General features: G+C 35.9%; 2 protein-coding genes across 5 annotated transcripts in view; one reads left to right on the top strand and one right to left on the bottom strand.

Annotated features, from left to right (window-relative positions):
- DCAF4 (DDB1 and CUL4 associated factor 4) overlaps nucleotides 1-3,136 on the top strand; it is a 28,917-nt gene extending 25,781 nt beyond the window's left edge. For all 3 annotated transcript variants that reach the window (XM_074235791.1, XM_074235792.1, XM_074235790.1), the window contains exons 13-14: nucleotides 387-501; nucleotides 2,026-3,136. In XM_074235791.1, coding sequence (XP_074091892.1) covers nucleotides 387-501; nucleotides 2,026-2,219 — 309 coding nt within the window. In that variant the 3' untranslated portion in view covers nucleotides 2,220-3,136. The remainder of the gene's footprint in view (nucleotides 1-386; nucleotides 502-2,025) is intronic.
- Nucleotides 3,119-20,369, bottom strand: part of ZFYVE1 (zinc finger FYVE-type containing 1) — a 53,416-nt gene continuing 36,165 nt past the window's right edge. The window contains exon 9 of one of the 2 annotated variants that reach the window (XM_074235789.1): nucleotides 3,119-19,440. In XM_074235789.1, coding sequence (XP_074091890.1) covers nucleotides 19,208-19,440 — 233 coding nt within the window. In that variant the 3' untranslated portion in view covers nucleotides 3,119-19,207. The remainder of the gene's footprint in view (nucleotides 19,441-20,369) is intronic. The other variant, XM_074235788.1, reaches the window with a different exon arrangement.

Raw genomic sequence — 20,369 nt, 5'->3', positions numbered from 1 at the left:
ACTAAGGAAAAAGGGATCATCTTATTTGCATCTTTGGACTTGGTACATATTGATTGTGAAAGAAAGAGCTACATTAGAAAGATCACATGGTGGATTTTTTTAGGAAGCAGAAGAGATCTGGTCAGTTGAGCTTTAGGGGCCCTTGCTTTGCTGTTCCACCCCAGGCAGAGATAAGCATGACTATGTTTCCTAGAGTTTAAGGAGAGATTGATGGGAGGAAGAGGAGCCTGGGGACTGGCAAGTGAGGCCCAACATGAATGTGGGTTTAAAATTCTCTTTAAGGTAAGCTTGTCATCTGATTCTGGCTTCTAGCTTTTTGTTTATCTAATACTCTTAGTAAAGAAGGTAGTTCCTTATGACTTTTCCCTTATGACCTTAACTCATAGATCAAGTTATGGGACCTGAGGACAAATAAGTGTGTGAAACAATATGAGGGTCACAATAATGAATATGCCTACTTGCCCTTGCATATACATGAGGAAGAAGGACTTCTGATAGCAGGTATGTGGGAAAGACAAATTTCTATAAAGGAAGTTAACTGAAAATAGTTCTATACTCCAACTTCAAGTTATCCTGGAATGTTATATAGAGTTTATGATTTGAGATTCCATTCTATTGTATAATAGCCTCCATTCTCAGTGATGAGAAGCCAAGGACCACTGGTTGGGGTACATAAGTTTAACCAGAACAAACTGAAGAAAAAGTAGCGATCAATGTCAGGCATATTTTCAGTAATAAAGAAAAAGGATTCAGGGGTGGCTAGGTGGTATAGTGGATAAAGCACCAGCCCTGGAGTCAGGAGTACCAGGGTTCAAATCCAGTCTCAGACACTTAATAATTATCTAGCTGTGTGGCCTTGGGCAAGCCACTTAACCCCGTTTGCCTTGCAAAAACCTAAAAAAAAAAAAAAGGATTCAAAGTTTAGTTAGTGAAGATTTTGTGCACATTGCTATACAAAATAAGGAGCAATATGGGATGAATAGAACAAGACAAAGATGGCAGACTTGGATTTGGTTATCTTCCTGACTCAAGGATATCACCCATTAAGATACTTTACTGTCGAATTCACCACTACAAGACCCCTCCCCACTCCCCAAAAATGTTACCTACTTCCTATATGCACAGATACAAAAGATATTTTGAAAAATTTAACTAATAACTTACTGTGCCATGGTCCTTTGCTTTTAACATAATCTTCATGAGTCTGTTATAAAGCAAGGTCTTTCTGATGAGTAAATTCTAATGGATTGGGTTTCAATATAAATGTATATAAAACCAAATTTGAGGTTCTAAACTCTTGTGATATAGTAAACTACCACTATGCTTAATCTTATAAATGTATTTCCTCAGAAGACTTCAAATAGCATGCATATTAAAGCATATCCAGTTTTTTCTAAATTTGCTCAACAGATATAACACCACATTCCCCATGAACTGCAAGTCTTGGAGATGTAATCTGAACCTTTTTTATGAGATGAGGCTTCAGGAAGAATTAACTGGTTTGCAATTATATGCAACAGTGGAAAAAGCTTCAAATTTTCCATTTTATTTTCCCAAGTCCAAGAAGTGAAACTGATCACCACCCCAGTTCACATTTTGAGGAAGAATTGTAAAGATGATGAGGAAGAATTGTAAAGAGGATAAAGGGAAGGCCAGGAAGTTGCTCCTCTCCACCCATTTCCTGGTTGAATTGTCCTCTAGGGTACTTCTATATCCCTTCTTCTCACCTAAGAGATTAGATCCTTAGCCTAAGAGGAAAGAAAGCCAAGTCTAAGTGACTCAGAAAAATCTAGTGGTCCATATTAGTTTCCTGAACTACAGGGAATCCAGAGACATGTATATTATTGCTTTGAATACTTCATAATATACTTTTATTACAACATTGTTTAGAAATCATTATATTTTTGTGTTATTTATCAAAGTTATACTTTTTCACACATACATGATGGTGTTAGAGAATCTTGAAGAAGTTAAAGTATACCTGTTCAGCATCTCATCATTGAACAACCCTTTTTTCCTTTTCAGTGGGACAGGACTGCTATACACGGATATGGAGCCTTGGTGATACCCATCTGCTCAGAACTATCCCTTCCCCATATCCATCCTCCAAGGAAGATATCCCCAGTGTGGTTTTCTCTTCCCATCTTGGGGGCCCCCGTGGAGTACCAGGATTGCTCTTGGCTGTTCGAAAGGATCTCTACTGTTTTTCCTATAATTGAGTTTTCACGAGCAAGAAGCACAATAGATACAGCCTAAGTTAGATTAAGTACAAATTCATTAATAGAAGGTGTTATGGTATTGATATTGTTGCCATTCTTGCCAGAATATTTTCAGTGGATGCTTTAAACTTATTTTTTCTTCTTATCTTCAAGTTATAAATCTTGTATTATGTGGGAGAGCTACAGATATATTGTCTAATTCCTCTATGGGCTCAAGGAGTGTGCAAATCCTTTTCATAAAAGTATCCCCATTGGGGCAGCCAGGTGGCATAGTGAATAGAGTACGGGCCCTGAGTTCAAATTCAGTCTCAGACACCTAAAATTGCCTCTCTGTGTGACCTTGGGCAAGACACTTAATCCCATTGCCTTAAATAAATTAAAAAATGTTCCCATTTCCCTTCCCTTGGGAGATCTTTCTGTTTTTAAAAGTAAACAAGACTTTCCAAGCACTGCAAGGATTGATAAGAGGTGTTTTCCTTCTCATTGACCAGAAACCTATCCTTGAACCTAATGAATGAATTAGAAGTTAATCTTGTCTGGGTCCCAAGATATTTACACATGAGTTATCAAGACAACCCCTTTGATATTTCTACAGTTTAAGTAAAGAAGACTTGAAGAGAGCCAAAGACAATCCTCCTAAGTCTCTAAAGATAGGTTATGACATTATGGGATGGGTAACAGTGTAGCCTTTTTGATTATATATCATATAAGTCTCTGGGAGAGATTTATTCCATTATCTTTTCACAAGTATTGGAAAGAATTTTTTTAATTATGACTTGATTTTAAAGTTTTCATTAAGCAAAAAGTATAGCAACACTATTTACAGTTGTTAAAATAGTTGGAAATATTTTTAAAATAGCAAGTTTCATAAATCTTTTGCTTTCTACTAAAAAATAAATATATATGTATCTTTGCCATTATGTGATATGATGCCATTTGTTGTTTTAGATGTTTAAATAGACTAGGGTGACATCAAACCTTTTAAAATATTAGGTGCTGATATGATTAAAAAATGAGCAAGGGGCGGTTAGGTGACACAGTGGATAAAACACCGGCCCTGGAGTCGGGAGTACCTAGGTTCAAATCCAGTCTCAGACTTAATAATTACCTAGCTGTGTGGCCTTGGGCAAGCCACTTAACCCCATTTGCCTTGCAAAAAAAAAAAAAAGAACATATTCCCAATGGAAGAAAAATTTAGAGAACTATGTAATACAGTTGCTCTATATGATTTTTACTCTGTAAGCCAAGAAGTTTCTAGTTCAGGAAAGAACTGGAAATCAAGGATTAGTGGTACCTGTTATGGGACGAAAAGCCACCATTTTGCTAGGCCTGAATACAAATGAATAAGCTTACTCTGACCTTTCACATCTGCCTGCCCACCCTCCTGTAACAACCCCTTTCGCACCAACATTTCAACCACTACCCAACAAAACCTGAAAATTGACCCATAAATTGTCTTATGAATCATCCTTTATTCAAAGAGCCAGGTTTGACCAAATTTTCACATGTAAGATCTTATAATTTAAGTTTTTAAAGCTAGAAAGGATCATGAAAACATCAGGTTTAGCCCAACAGCAAACAGTGTTAAACACTTAGGTGAGGAAACAGCCTCACAATGGTCATAATGGCTTGTCTATGGCTAACACAATGGGAAGGAAAGCTCAAGTTCTCTCTGCTTGCCAATTTAAGTTGGAGAAGTACCTTTTTATAACCTTGCTGCTGAAATATCCAGGGGGCATAAGGAAGCATGAGATTGGGAAACTTATTTCTAGTTCCTGTCTTGGAGGGCTAACAACTTTGGCTTTCAGGTCATTTCTCTAAAGCCTATTTGCTCATCCTTAAAGTAAGATTAAGTGGCTTCTAGAGTCTCATCTGGGTCTGTAATGGGTAAAAGAAATAGCTTTGTCATGATAGTGACTAAAGTTTGTGTGTGAAGATGTTTATATTTTATTGATGTCTTTTTTCTTTAAATCCCAGTAATTTTCTAGGGCTAAGTGGCACAGCAGATAGAGTGCTGGGTCTGGAGTCAGGAAGATTCAGATATTTAAGAGCTGTGTGACCCTGGGAAAGTCATTTAACCCTGTCTGCCTGTTTCCTCATCTATAAAAGGAGCTTGGAGATTTCAAACCACTCCAGTTTCTTCTCCAAGAAAACTCCAAATGCCATCATGAGTCTGACACAACTTGAACAAGAACAAGTTTTGTACCACTAACCTACTCCATACCTAACCATTCTCCCTGGGGCAGAAAATTCAGGAAAAATTATCCCATTCAGAGATGGTATCTGACAGTGTGTACACTAGTGTTCTAGTAATACCCCATCTTTGCTGTGAGGGAGGTATGTTTCTCTGTCACTTCTCCAGAATCTTCTTTTAATTTTTTTTTCAGAATTTTACTTCCTTTTAATGATATTTTAGAGTCATTGTGAAATAGTTCCAATATTTCTGTACCAATTTATATAAATTTTGCCATATTTCTCTGAATTCTTAATATTTGTCATTTCTGCATATTAATATTTCATTATATTCATACACCTTGCCCTAATTGGTCAACAGCTATTTTATTTCCAGTTCTTTATTCCCTCTTAAAAGGTTGCTGCTAGAAATATTTTGGTTTATTGAACTTTCATTCCAACTAACTTTTCTTGAGGGAAAATGATGACTCCTAGGAAGGGCAAGGACTCACTCAATTCTGGACAAAAATTTTTTCGGAAAACTAAAAAGCAGTCTAGCATAAGTTATGTAAAGACCAATATCTTCCACAAATATACAAAGATAAACTACAAGTGGATACATGCTTTAGATATAAAAGAGCATGGAATTAGCATTTATTATGCACCTACTAGGTTCCAGGCACCAGAACTTTACAAACATCCTATTTGATCTTCACAACAATCCTGTGAAATAGGTATTATTGAGGAAACTGGGGCAAAAAGTGATTTTCCAGGATCAAACAGCTAAATAGTGCCTGATTCTATATAGTTGAACTCGGACCTTCCTGACTCCAGAACCATCACTTTTATCCACTGTGCCACCAAACTATGGCTGAGGTCATAATAAAAGGTGACATAACAAATTAGAAGAGGAAGGGAAAAATACTTTTAACAATTAGCAGACAAACTAGATGATCAAATAAGGGATAGAGTATCAGAAGATAAAAAGGACAATTTTAATTACAAATTGGTTTTGCATAAAGAAAACATGCTGTTAAATAAGAAAGTAAACAGTAAACTAGGGGGGGAAACTTTTGTGACAGGTTAAGAACAAAAACCATTCCCCCCCCCCCGAGAAACTCAAAAGCATATTGCACAGTTTTCAAGGAAGAAATCCAAGTTATCAACAATCATAAAAAATGCATAAAATAAGTAACAGAAAAAGCCTCTCTGAAGTTTTGTCTCACATTCAGTAATTTTGTTTAGTCAGCAAAGTTGATCAAAAAAGAAAATAACAAACATTGGAGAAGTTTCCAACAAATGAAGTTTGTGGAGCTGAGTGGTGCAGTTCTTCTGCAAAGTGACTTATGCTAATGGCCCCAAATCACTAAACTATACATAATCTTTGATCCAATATATCAGGTCCTAAAGTATTCAAAGAAGGAGAAAAGGATTTATATATGCCAAAGGATCACAAGTCCTTCATTAAAAAGCTCGAAACTAAGAGAACTGGATACCATCAAGTGGTGTAGAATTGAACCAATTACTACAAATGAATATAAAAGACTTATTTCACCATAAAAATTATGAAAGTGATAATTTCAGAAAAACTTGGGGAAATATATGCCCAGCAAATGTGATCACATATAGACAAGTAACTTAATTCCAAATTGAAATCCAGGAGTACAAATAGTGTACCTCTCCACTGACCTTTACAAAACTGTTCCCACCTTTTGTCTTCTATGCCAGTTTTCATGAAGGGGAAACCTCAGTGTTATAATTAGATTATCCCTACTTCTAAGGATTTGGATCATATCTTCCTTTAATCATATACAGTTTGCATCTTTTGAAAACTGTTCATCTCTTTCAAGCACATATCCACTAAGGAATGTAACTCTTGTCTGATATTTTTGTTTTTGCTTTTACAAGGCAATGAGGTTAAGTGACTTGCTCAAGATCACACAGCTAAATAATTATTAAGTCTGAGGTCGAATTTGAACTCAGGTCCTCCTGACTCTAGGCCAGTGCTCCATCCACAGTGCCACTTAGCTGCCTCCCAGGAATGTAACTCTTAATGTCACGTATTTGAGGCACTCCCCTATTTTAATATTTTAAACAAAATTTTAAGCATACTTTTATGAATTTTTAATTAAAATTTTATGCCAGACTTTTGTTAGTGATTTTCTTATGAAAACATGATCCCTTGTTCTATCATTTTTCATCTGTCAATTTTATTTCAAACAAAAGATTTTTACCTTTAATCAAAACTGCCTATTTTATCTTTAATTATTTTCTTTCCCTTACATGAGTAAGATTTTTTTCTTTGAGGGTCCAGGGAGGACAAGGAGTTAGCAATAATAATATCCAAAAAATAAAGAGATTAAAACATTTTTAAAAGGACACAGAAGGGGCGGTTAAGTGGTGCAGTGGATAAAGCACTGGCCTTGGAGTCAAGAGTATCTGGGTTCAAATCCGGTGTCAGACACTTAATAATTACCTAGCTGTGTGGCCTTGGGCAAGACACTTAACCCCATTTGCCTTGCCCTAAAAAAAGGGACACAGAAAAAAACAGAAGTTCAAAAGAAAACACTTTTAAAAAGAAGTTAAAGGAACATGGAAATTTATTTAGAGTTATGAAATGGAACCATTTTATGTTCTGCTATATGGTTTGGAAATCCTTTTGGCATTCAAATTCAAAATAAGAAAAAATTTTAAAATAATTATATTTATGAAAGATTCTTGATATATCCATGATTATTCTCTTCTGATTTCTTGATATACCGTTTTATATTCAGGTCACATTCATTTTTAGCTTACATGATATAAAATGTTGGGCAAGACATAATTTCAGCCATTTCCCCAGCAGTTCTTGCAGAATCTTTTCCCCATTTATTTTGTTTTTGAATCCAGCAGTTTTTGATTGCTTCCATTTCTTTATTCTTTCCCTGATTTTTATTATTGCTTTAAGATAAAATTATGTCTGCTAATGGTATGCCCTCTTTTTTCATCTTTTTTATTGTCTCCCTTGAGAGTCAAATGATTTGTCTAGTGTAATACTAATCTGTAAATTAGGTCATAATGTTGGTGTCACCCAACCATGAGCACTGAATACTGAAATTGTCTCCACTATAAAAATATAAGTTTTGTGTTAAATCCCAGATATTTTCTGTATTTTTAGTTATTTTGAATGGATTTCATTTTCCTTATTTTTAAGGTTATATAAAAATATTTGTGAACTTGCCTTGTATCCCATAACCTTGAGATAGCTATTATTTGGCTCATTAGTTTCTTCACTAACTCCAAATCTTTTGATTTTATTCCTCATTTTATTGAGATAACTAGTATGCTCAGAAGTGTCAAGTAACAGTGAAAAATGTTCAGTGAATCCTTGTTATACTTCTGGCTTGTTATGCTTCTTATATTTTATTATACTGCTAGTCTCTAGTGTTTCTCCATTACAACAATTCTAATTCTTGGGTTTTAAATATATATATTTCTGACCATGTTTTTAAAATCCCTTCTTTGCCAATGCTTTTTAGAGTTTGTAGCTATTGAATTTTATTTTATTTTATTATTTAGGTTTTTAGGTTGCTTTTTTTTTTTGCAAGGCAAGGGTTAAGTGGCTTGCCCAAGGCCACACAGCTAGGTAATTATTAAGTGTCTGAGACCGGATTTGAACTCAGGTACTCCTGACTCCAGGGCCGGTGCTCTATCCACTGCACCACCTAGCCACCCCCACTATTGCATTTTCAAAAGCTTTTTCCTTATCTACCAAAATTTTTTTATTTTGTAGTTATAGTAATTTTCTGTTGTTGAAACATCACTATGTTTGGTATGAATTCAATTTGTTTCAATTATTTTTAGGATGTACTTTTATAGTTTCTATGCAATTTTTAATTAAAATTTTAGCATCAGTATTTATTAGTGAGTATAATTCTTTTTCTTTTTTGTTGGGGTCTCAGGATATATCTGACAAGTGAGTTTGGTAGAATACCATCTGCCTTTTTTTGGTAATGAATATTTACTGCTTTTTAAGTATCTCTTCAAATTAATTTTCAAGTTCATTTGGTAGGGGAAGGTTCTTTAGAAAATGGTTTGATTTGCTCAATTTCTATTTTCTAACACTGGGCATTTTCTATTTTTGTAGATTTTCCTTTGAATTTTTAGATATAATTGCATTCAATAGTTTCTAGTAGTTTATTTCCTATATTGTATTCACCTAATTTTTTTAGTAATCTGATTTTGCTTTCTCCTTTTCTTGACCAAGTTAATTGTTAAGACTTTTCAAAAAATTCATTTATCTCAGTTTTACAGATTCTAATTCTCAGGATTTCTTCAGAGATGCCAATTTATTTTCTAGTCTTTTTACTTACATGCTCAGTTTAAGAGATCTTTCTATTTTGTTAATGTGTTCAGAGTCCACCTCAGTTTTCTTATTTATAAAATTAGAACAATAGGAGGACCCTATTCCCAGGTTTATTGTGAAGATAAAATTGGGTAATACTTGTAAAGTGCTTTGCAAACCTTAAAGCATTACATAAGTGCTAGCTAATATCAATTTTCATTCCTTTTCTTGGAATAGTTGTAACCCTTTATTTGATAGTGTAACAGATTTTGTTTTGTCCCACAATTTTTTAGATTTTTTTCAAGGCAATGGGGTTAAGTGGCTTGCCCAAGGCCACATGGCTAGGTAATTATTAAGGGTCTGAGGTCGGATTTGAACCCAGGTCCCCCTGACTCCAAGGCCGGTGCTCTATTCACTGTGCCAACTAGCCACCCCTGTCCCACAATTTTCACTTTAAAATGTGTTCCCTTGTACAATGCAGAATTTTTTTTCATTTTCTTATCCAGACTTGTCTTTTTTTTTTACTGTAGAATAGAATCCATTTAGATTTAGGACAATAATTAGTATTAAGAATTTTTTCTTCCATTAACTACTTTGAGCATATTAAATATGTGTATTATTAAATTTACATTTTTTTATCTCCTGTCTGTTGTGTTGTGTTCTCTTTTAACCCCTTTTTTAATTTGGATAAAAACATCCTAATTCTCAGTGTCATTTCTCCATCTATCTTTACTATTACAGGGATATTAATATGGATTGCCCCATACACCAAAATATTTATAGCAACACTTTTTGTGCTAGCCAAGTGGGTTCCTATTGACTGAGGAATGAATAAGCAATTTGTGATATATAAATGTATTGAGATTTAGTGACAAATAATAAACAATTCAGAGAAGGGTAGAATTTAAATGAACTGATAAAGTGAGTTAAGAATAGGAAAATGTACATTATGATTCCAACATAATGGAGGTGGGGGGACCAAATACTAAATAATGGTTATCAAGCTTGACTTTGGAAAAGGATTAAAAGTACTTCTGGTCTTTTTCACAGAAGTAGGTAAAATGGGTATAGAGTATCCCAAAAGACAGCAAACTTTCAAAAAATATATAATGCTCCATTGGGAACTATGTCCAAAGGGCTATGAAACTGCATACCTTTTGATTCAGCAATACCACTACTAGATCTGTATCCCAAAGAGATCATAAAAAGGAAAATGGACCTACATGCCCATCATTTGGAGAATGACTGAACAAGTTGGTAGTATATGAATGTAATGGAATTCTATTATTCTATAAATGAGCTGGCAGATTTCAGGAAAAACCTGGCACGATTAATATAAATTGATGCTGAGTGTGAAGTAAGCAGAACCAAGAGTGATATATGATAATCAATGATAGACTTAGCTCCTCTCAGCAACACAATTCCAAAAGAATTGTGATGGGAAATGCCACTCACATCCGGAAAAAGAACTATTAAGTCTAAATACAAAAAATAAAGCACTTTTTTCTCTCATGATTTTTTCCTTTTATTCTGATTCTTTCACAATTTGACTAAACTGAATATTTATGTGCATATATATTATCAGATTGCTTGCTGTCTTGGGGAGGGAGAAAAATGTGGAACTGAAAAATTTTACAAAAATCAATACATTAGAACCTACATCATATTCCTTTCTGCTAGGGGGAGAGAGAAAAATGTAAAATTCAAAAGCTTGCAAAAAATAATTGGTAAAAATAACTCGTGCATGTAGTTGGGAAAACAAAAATTTTAAATGAAAACAAATTTTTACATGTAATTGAACACCATTTTATATATATACATATATACACATATGATGCTCTAAATAAATGCATTCCTTATGCTTTTTTTTTTTACTCTTCCTAGGTTTCTAGATTGTACTAAGAATACTAATTCTCAACAAAGTGATGATGCAAGGGAAGCAATCTCTAATTCCCTTTATCTTTGTCCTTTTGGATGCTATTCACTTCTCTGTTCTACCTCTCAAGTTTTGCATTCTAGGTACAATTCCTCTCTCCAATGGGAGTTATCAAGATTCTGAATTTGTGATCATAGGATCATTTTTAAGTGGAAGGAACCTTATAGATTATCTAGTTCAACCCCCTCATTTTAATTCCATCCAATTTTTGCAATGCTTTTTCCCTCAAACTCTTTAACCCATCAGTGTTTTATTTGCCCTATCACTATATGAATTTTTTTTTAGGCTTTTGCAAGGCAGTGGGGTTAAGTAGCTTGCCCAATGCCACACAGCTAGGTAATAAGTGTCTGAGACTGGATTTGAACCCAGGTACTCCTGACTCCAGGGCCAGTGCTTTATCCACTGCACCACCTAGCCGGCCCTGTGACATGATTTTTCAAAAATACTTTACTACCCTCATTCTTTTCATTACTAGATCTACATGTTCCATATCCTGCTCATCTCTGTATTCTTTCAAAAGAATTTTCTTTTCACTGAATTCCAGACCTATTCACTGATATTTAACATCATTTTATAGAAGGTACTACTTTGTTGTACCAATTGTCTTTTACTCTTCAAAATTATATATACCAGGGGGCAGCAAGGTGCCATAGTGAATAGAGCACCGGCCCTGGAGTCAGTAGGACTTGGGTCCTCTAGCTATGTGACCTTGGGCAAGTCACTTAACCCCATTGCCTTGCAAAAAAATACACATTTGATTTTTTTTTAGGTTTTTGCAAGACAAATGAGGTTAAGAAGCCTGCCCAAGGCCACACAGCTAGGTAATTATTGTCTGAGACCAGATTTGAACCCAGGTACTCCTGACTCCAGGGCTGGTGCTTTATCCACTGCACCACCTAGCCGCCCCTGATTTCTTAATATTGACAGATTAATTCTATGCTATTACAATTTTTCCAAATTGGAATTTAAAGGATCATTTCTCTTGCTGCCCACAAAAGTTTTTCTCTATGAGTTGTGAAATTTGGCTATAATATTTCTTGGTAACCTCAATTTTGGGATTCATTCTGTAGATTCTCTGTCTTTGACATTTACTACAAATACTTCTGGGCACCTTTTCTGCAAGATTTCTTGCTGAGTATAGCATTCATCTTTTGATCTTTTTCTGGGAGAAATGAAATTCTGAAGATTATTTTTTTGCACTCAAGTTCAGTATTTTTTTGACTTGGAATGTACATATGCATTCTTAAAATATTGTACTTTAATTTTCTTCCACTTTTATAGATCTCTTAATTTTCCATTCCAATTCTGTAATTTTTAAAAATAAATTTTGTGTATATTTTAAAAGATTTCTCCCAGTTTCCTTTCTCCCCTCTCTTGAATTACTCCACATATTAGGAATAATAGGTTTATAGGGGAAGATGTATAATAGACTTCAAAGAGGAAGAAGGGGAAAAAAATCAGTAATACTGAGTAATACATTGAAAAAAAATGAAAATAAACCCAGTGTTCCACCCATGGAGCTGTCACTTCTGTAAAGGGATGTGGTAGGACCATCTTCCCATCTCTTCTTCGGAGACATGCTCGTTCTTTGTAATTTTGCAACATCAAATTATAATTTGTGTAGTTTTTTTCTACTTGTGATTGTAGACATTGTTACATTTTCTTTTCACGACTGCCATCATATGCATAATTTCTTATAGAACAATGATTTTCCATTATGTACTAACACAATTTCATAATTTCCAATCAATGGGCAACTTTGTTTCTAATTGTTTTGTTATTCTGCTCTAGATTGTACTTTTGTAATAAATTCTTTAATCTCTGGCTAGACTGACTGGTTGTTCTAATTTTGATCCTAGTTCTCATTTTATAAGATATTTTAACTTAATCTTTGACTTGGAAGTGTTTCACTCTAATTCATGGAGTTTTGCATAATTTATTGTGCTACTTTACCTTCCACAGGAGACTGAATCAGTTTTCTTTGTTGCCAAGTACTTGACAACAGAACATTATCCCTCCATGTTCACTTCTCAAAAAGCTTTTGTCTATTTTCTATGCTGTCCTTGCTAAAAAGGTACTTTCTGCTAATTCGTTGCCTTCATGAAGCCCAGTGCACCTGGGATCTTCCCCAACCTTTGCTGTCCATCTGTTCTCTCAGAGCACCCCAGGATTGAACACCTTCTCTCAGGTGACCTCAGGTGCTGGGATACTGCTCAAGGAGAGTTCAAGTGGATATGGCAGTAAAGCTCTATACTCTCTACCTTTACAAGTCACATTTGTCCGGGTTACTCTACCCTTGCTGCAAGTGGATTTCTTTGATCCCTAAGATTGTGCTCAAGTTGATCTTGAAGGTAGGGAAAGGATTTTCCACAACATTGTTAAGGGGTGCTGAGCAACTTTAGCTGTGCTACCTCTTCACAACTCATCATTCTCAGTCCTGTGAACTGTCAGTTTCCTTCAGTTCTGTTTGTACTGCTTCCATTTAGTCAGTCCAGTGTTTTTGGTCTCCTCCATCCACACTGCTCCTCAAATGCACTTTTTCCTTCTCCAGGAAAAGGAGCTGGTCTGGTTCATGGATCTCAGTTCTAGGAGTAGGATTTCCTCTTGGAATATACCACAAGTTAACTACAAAAGCAGGATGCTTAACTGTAGCAACTACTATGGTAGGATGGCTCTAAGCCAACATACAAATCAGATTTGGGAGCAGAGAGGGAATGTTTGGATGAGTAAAAGCTCCTGGAGCCAATCTTCAGACATTTTTTTTTCTCTAACATTGATTCTGTAGTAGATTCTTTTAGTTTTCTTGTCACCATTAAGTTTTTTGAATTTCAAGATTTTTATTATATGTATTATGGAGATTGGGGAAGCTACCCCCTATGAAACTTCTTTCCTTCAATTTTGCGGGGATTCTCTGAAGTTTTTCTCTCACATGTCCTTTTTTTCTTTTTACTTTTTTTTTAAAAAATCTGTTTTTCCCCAGTTTCATGTAAAAACAATTTTTAACATTTCTTTTTAAAACTCTGAATTTCAAGTTCTCTCTCTCCCTCCCTCCTCCCCCCTCAGAAGACAATTTGATATAGGTTATACATGTGTAGTCATGCTACACATTTCCATATTCTCACAAGTCTTAAAGCAGCACCAGAATAAACTTGGCTAACTAGAACCAACTTTTCCACTAAGCATGAAAAAACTACTCCAAGGAAAGTTTTTATATAAGGATGAGAAGAGAAATACACTATAATGCAGATATTAGACACTTAAGGATGGTTTTCCAATGTTAAAACATTATTAGGGAACTGAATATCTTGTGTTGGTATGAAGTTTGAAAAAGCAAAATATGGGGGAAGATAGTGATAGGGGAAGAATAAGTATATCAAACCTCAAAGAATGGGAAATTAAGAAGAAATCTCTTTTAAGATCTAATTATAGGTGATGGACAGAACATTAGTTGAACTGTTTTATGCCTAAATAGCCACAACATTTAGAGAAGTCATAATGATCACATGGAAGTGATTAGACTTGATTTGGTTCCAGAAAAGAAGCAACAGAGAAGCTTTAGGGTTAACATAAGAAACAAGTTGTCCAAAAATGGAACTGATAAAATCCAGTAATAGTAGGCTTCCCACTATTGGTGGATCTAGTGATACAGAGATGGACCAGATTTAAGGAATGTTGCAAAGAGGATTGTTTTTCAAGTACAAATTGGAGAGGGAGAGAGAGAGAGAGAGAGAGAGAGAGAGAGAAAATGTGTATGAATGTATATATGTATGTTTGTATGACACTGAGTGTCAAAAAGCTCTTGTCTGATTATCTAGCTGTGTGGCCTTGGGCAAGCCACTTAACCCCGTCTGCCTTGCAAAAAAAAAAAAAAAAAAAAACTCGTCTGACAAGCTCATGAAATAAGTGGTAATGTTTTTTTTTTAAATTCTGCTCTTCTATGTTAATTGCAACATGCTAATTAAGTAACTTGGCTTCAGACTGCCTGCCACACACTAACCATATGCATTTGTAGCTTAAGCTGAATGAGTTTCAATTGCTTAGCCAAAGACTATATAAGTGTTGCAAAGTAAGGATAGCTCCTCTTCCTCTTCCCCAAATTAGATTTTTTTTCTTTTAGATTTTTCAAGACAATGGGGTTAAGTGGCTTGCCCAAGGCCACACAGCTAGGTAATTATTAAGTGTCTGAGGTCGGATTTGAACCCAGGTACTCCTGACTTCACTGCGCCACCTAGCCACCCCCCCCCCATTAGATTTTGCTGTATTTTAGTGATACAGTTCCTTCAAAACTTTGGATTTCTTTGTTGGATTTCTATATTAGATTTCTACATTAGATTACTAAAATAGACTCTTAACAAGCATGCAAAAGTCATGTAAATGCATTTAACTTATGCCAACTACAGATGAAACTGTAGCTACATGTCACTGTTATTAGATCCCCTTCTCCCTCGCTATCTCCTTCAACATACACAAGCATACACAGGCATTAAAAATCTTTAGTTTCAAAAGGAAATTCTATCTAAACTGAGTGGTTAGGTAACAGAACATGTCCATTAAAGCTAAATAATATAATTTCAAAAAATGTTATTTTTTTCCCTGTAGGCCAATTTTTCACAGAAAATTTATAGTATAAATTGTAGTTTAAAACAGTCATTGACAAGAGGTACTTCTACCCTCTACCTCATTTATTTTGAATGAAATGAATAATACTGACACTATAATAGCCTATGGAGACTTTAGTCAAAGGAAACTAACTACTAGGCTGACAGCCCTCAAAAAAAAAAAAGGTAGCAGGTGCCTTTATTTTTTTTTTACCTTTTCCAAGAAAATACTATTCTAAGTTGGTCAACACAAGATGATTAAAGTATTCAGAATAAGGCTATCATTTTAACAGGCAAGATGGGGAGCAGCCCAAATAAACCAAGGTCTAGAAATCCTTTAGCATTACTCACTTGAGAACTGTGATTTATTTGTAACTGGCATATTAGGAAAAGGGTCTTTGCAGCAGGGTTTAGCTACATCACTATACAGATTCGCCAGATTTCCATCTCCACCCAAGGGATGTGGTGATGGGAGTCCTTTGAGTCTCATTGCTTAGGAAACCATTTAGTCAGCCACATACTGAAATAAAGTTCAACAAGTTCAGTACTCAGCAAACATATCCACAATGAAAAAAGACTTTTAGAATAGCTTATCAAAAGTCTTTATATGCCACTCTCTGTTGAGTCTGGGCAAAAACACAAAAAGAAATTAAAAGTAGAAAAAGAACCACTTAAAAAGATTTTACAGTAAGATGTCTCGCCTCTGTCTTGCTTTGACTGAAACAGAGAATCAATTTTCTAGATTACTTTATACTCCAAACCAAAGATAGAGATATTGCTAATCATCTATACAAACCAGGGGTTCTTAATTAGTATCATGGACCTCCTTGGCAGCCTGTTGAAAGTCTATGGTCCTCTTATGAGAAAAATGTTTGTTGACTACATTCAAAATTTTAGAGAGAAGCCCTAAAATCTATCCATAAGCCACAGATTAAGAACCTCTGCCAGATCAATCACATATGTATACAGTGCATTTTGTTGTTATAGTTGTTTCAGTTTTGTCAGACTCTTCATGAGCCCTTCTGAGGTTTCCTTGGCAAAAATACTGGCTTGCTATTATTTCCTTCCCTAAAAAGAAACAGATTTTGGGTGAAATGACTTGCCCAAGGTCACACAGCTATTAAGTATCTGAGATTGGATTTGAATCCACTGTGCCACCTAGCTGACCCAGTCAGTCTTGTCCCTAAGCTACCCGACTAGGGAGAAGACATGCAATACTATTGTGATTTTTTTTTCTTTCTATTTTCTTTTTCTTTGCCTTAGTAGAGAAAGACAGTGAATTGACATAGAGTGCTTATTCTGGAATCAAGAAGATGTGAATTCAAATCCAGCCTCAGAATCAAACTTAATAGCCATGTGACACTAGGCAAGTTACTTAACTTCATTTGTCTCAGTTTTCTCACTTATAAAATGGCCAAGTGAGGAACCTCACACACCAAGCTGTAGAGAAGATTATGAGATAGTTGTTGTAAAGTCCTTACTTAGGACAGTGCCTGGCACTTAGTTACTTACTAAATGCTCATTGTGGCTCTTACATTTTTGGACTAAAAAAAAATGTATTGCATCAATTAACATATCCATTGGAAGATATTCTCAAATTTTAGTCCTTCTAATAGGTCTATCTTTAACCTACTCTGTCTCCTGCCTTATGCCATCTTCCCCCACATACCTCCACCCCCCCAAAAAAAAAGAGAAGAGAAAGTTAGAGCATGGAAAATGAGAGCAATGGAGGGGAAAGCAAGTGGGGCAAATAATAAGTGGTTATGACCACAAGAAAGCAAATCAGCTGCATTTTGACCAGAGTTGGGAATGAGGAGGAAACAAGTATAATTTTACAAGCACCTAATACAAGAAATGAAAGGTCTAATGGAGAAACAGAGAATAAACCTAGTATGAAAAACATTAACAAACACACACAAGACTGTTTATGGAAATGATAAAGTACTTACCCATAACTCTCAAACCAAATGTTTACATCAGTTAAAGCAAACTAAAGCCTACATTTCACACCCTACCTTTAAAACTATGAAAATGCCTACTCTACCATCCATCCATGTCAAATAATACATCTAATGTGCTGAATAATAAGAAAATTTGAAAGGATTAGGAAAGAAAGAAAGGAAATTTACTGAACTGACATTCTCACAGAAATGAGATTCCTACCTTACTTTTTTGTCCTTGACACAGCCAGTAACTGTTTCCTCACCAACTAGGATGCAGAAGTTTGTAATAATTATTCTTTATGAGGGGTCAGGGAAGAAAAAAAAGGACAGCTCACATCTCAGAAGGAATATTCCTTTATAACAGTTAATTTAATAATATACAGTTCTAGAAGGAGGGCCTCAGCCACTGTGCTATAAGGAGACAGTAAGGGAACAGGTCTCTGAGTAGGACCCAATTCTGGCTACCCATGATCATGAATTGTCTCTCAAACAGAATGCCCCTCCAACACATGCACGCACAAATGTACACACAAATCGTTAAGGGGCAAACTTTCCATTTAGTTCAGTCCAGAATTTTGTTGCTTTTTAATTAGTTTTTGGCCATAGAAGATAAAATCCACCACAGAAGATTATTTTAGCACAGTCTCTTTCCAGTCATTTCATGCTTAGGGATGGAGATCCAGTACCTCGATAAACAGAAGTCCATTTAGTTTTTCTTGCAAAGACTGAAAAGATGAATTATGTGCTGTTACAACATATATACATGTATGTATGTGTGTGCATATATAGATATGTATACACACACAGATATAGATATTATATATGTTTTAATAAAACTTCCAATAATAAAACGGTCCAATCTGTGCTCTTTGTCCCTTGAAGATTACTCACGGTCATCCCTCTTAATAATTAGAGGACTCATGTGTTTGGGAACCAAGAATAAGACACTTTAAAACAAGCATTAAAATCCTAGGGCAATACTTAGAAGTAAGTCACAGGCTTTGAGGAGAAGTAAATAGGTGAGGGAAGTACCCAGGTGCTAAATTTTGGATAAGGGTCCCCTGCATCTTTAAAAAAGCCTAGACAAAAACCCCAACAATAAGTAAAGATACCTTTTTTTAAAAAGGAGCAGAGGAGAATTTATCTTCTTCCTGTGCTCTCAAAAACAGGAGGTGGTCTGATACACACACCCTGACTTTTCCTGGAGGCTAAAACCTAATTCCAAAACCATAGCTCCTCACCTACCTTTCATTCTAGTGACCTGCACTTGAAGGTGGTTGGTTCCTGATTGAAGCAGGCTTAGCTAAGGAATTGGAAATTAAGTCCTCCTGAACACCAAAGGGTAGAATTCCCTGTACAGCTGCCCAAAGCATGCCCATAAAGTCTTAGTCTTCTAAGCAGCTGGAGGAATCTACCCTTTAAGTGAGGAAGATGAGATAGGAAGGAAAGAAAGAAAGGCTTTAAAATGCTGTAAGAGAACAAGCAAAAGGCTAATAAGCAATGCAATGGCTTTGGACCTAGCCCAGCCTCGCAGGAAAGAACTCTTGCTACCATTTTTCCCTGCGCCGGTAACTTTATGTTAAGGACTCAGTAACCCACTGCATCCTTAGCACTCAATTTCTTTGTATTTATATATATATATGTATATATATATATACATATGTATATGTATATATATACATATACATATATATTTATAATTATAGATATGTTATTTATATTTTATTTTTTAAACTGGAATAAAATGCAACGGATTCTGGTTCACTCACCTTTAAAATGAGCTGCCCAGTCCCCCCACCCAGAGGGATTTAGGCCTCCAGCCCTGATCTGATGAATTCACCCCCAACTTGACACTTGGCCTCCCAAAAAGAGGTGGTAGAGCCCCAAGGATATCTAAGAAAGAGGGCACACACTACAATAGGCTACCAGGTCAAGGAGGGGAAGACCCCCAAAGAGATTTGTTTCTAACCCTGAGAACCTAAGGAATTGTGAAGGACCTGGAGAGGGAGCTGGTGTTAAAGATCACCAGGCTTTTTATTGCAGTTAAAGCAGACACGAACTGGGTGGTCCCAGCCTCGAGAGGGAACAGCTCGGCGGTCATGGGAACACTCATCGCAGAAGCCTTGACCACAGGCCCTACAGTGATGTTTGGAAAGCTTTATGCTGAATTCCTTTCGACAGTTGTGGCAGTGCAGGATCTCATGGTCAGGCACCCAATAGGCTGGCCTGGCAGCATCTTTCACAAGACCTACAAAAGAAATGGAATTATGGTTAGGAGTAAAACAGGGCAAGATTCAAGTCAGTACATAGGATACTGTACCTCTAACACAAGCTATCTGGATTAAGCAGTTCTCCTTGTTCTAACATTATAAACCAAATGACTTCATGAAATACATGAGTAGAGGGGAAAAACAAGAGGATCCAAAAAATATTTTACCCTGAGTTTTTTAAATCATTTTTCAGTCAGTCTGACTCTTCGTGATCCCATTTGGGATGTTCTTAGCAAATTACTGGACTGATTTGCATTTCTTTCTCCAGGTCATCTTACTGATGAAGAAACTGAGGCAAACAAGGTTAAGTGACTTGCCCAAGGTCACACAACTAGTAAGTATCTGAGGTCAGATTTGACTGGCATTAGAACTGGTACTCTGTCCACTATGCACTATGGATAAAGCACTGACCTTGAAGTCAAGAGGACAGGAGTTCAAATGCAGCCTCAGACACCTGTCACTTACTAGTTGGGTGACCTTGGACATGTCACTTACCCTGATTACCTCGCAGACAGGACCATATCTCTAGTTGTCCTGATCTTTATTTTGCCACTGGACCCAGATGGCTCCAGAGAAGAAAATGAGGCTGGCTACTCAGCACAGCAGCCCCTCACTCATATCCAATTCATGTACTTGTCATGGTATCACCTCCCTGATGTCATGGTCTTCTGTGAGAATGAAGGACAAATATTATCATCATCATCATTATCCACTATGCTACCCAGCGCCCCATTTACCCTTAAAGATAAAAGCAAATGTTATTTCCCTGGCCAGTAAGTCATAAGTTCTTAAAAAAAATTTTCCAAGCTCCTTAGTTAAATCAAGAGTGTTCTAGTCTAAGTGAAACACAGTGATGACAGCAAAAGAACAAGTTTATTAGTTACAGTCCCAATTATCCTCAAATTTT

This window comes from Macrotis lagotis, chromosome 4, assembly GCF_037893015.1.
Source record: "Macrotis lagotis isolate mMagLag1 chromosome 4, bilby.v1.9.chrom.fasta, whole genome shotgun sequence".
NCBI lineage: Eukaryota > Metazoa > Chordata > Mammalia > Peramelemorphia > Peramelidae > Macrotis > Macrotis lagotis.
Note: the sequence above shows the minus strand (reverse complement) of the source record. Positions and strands in the feature narration are given on the sequence as shown.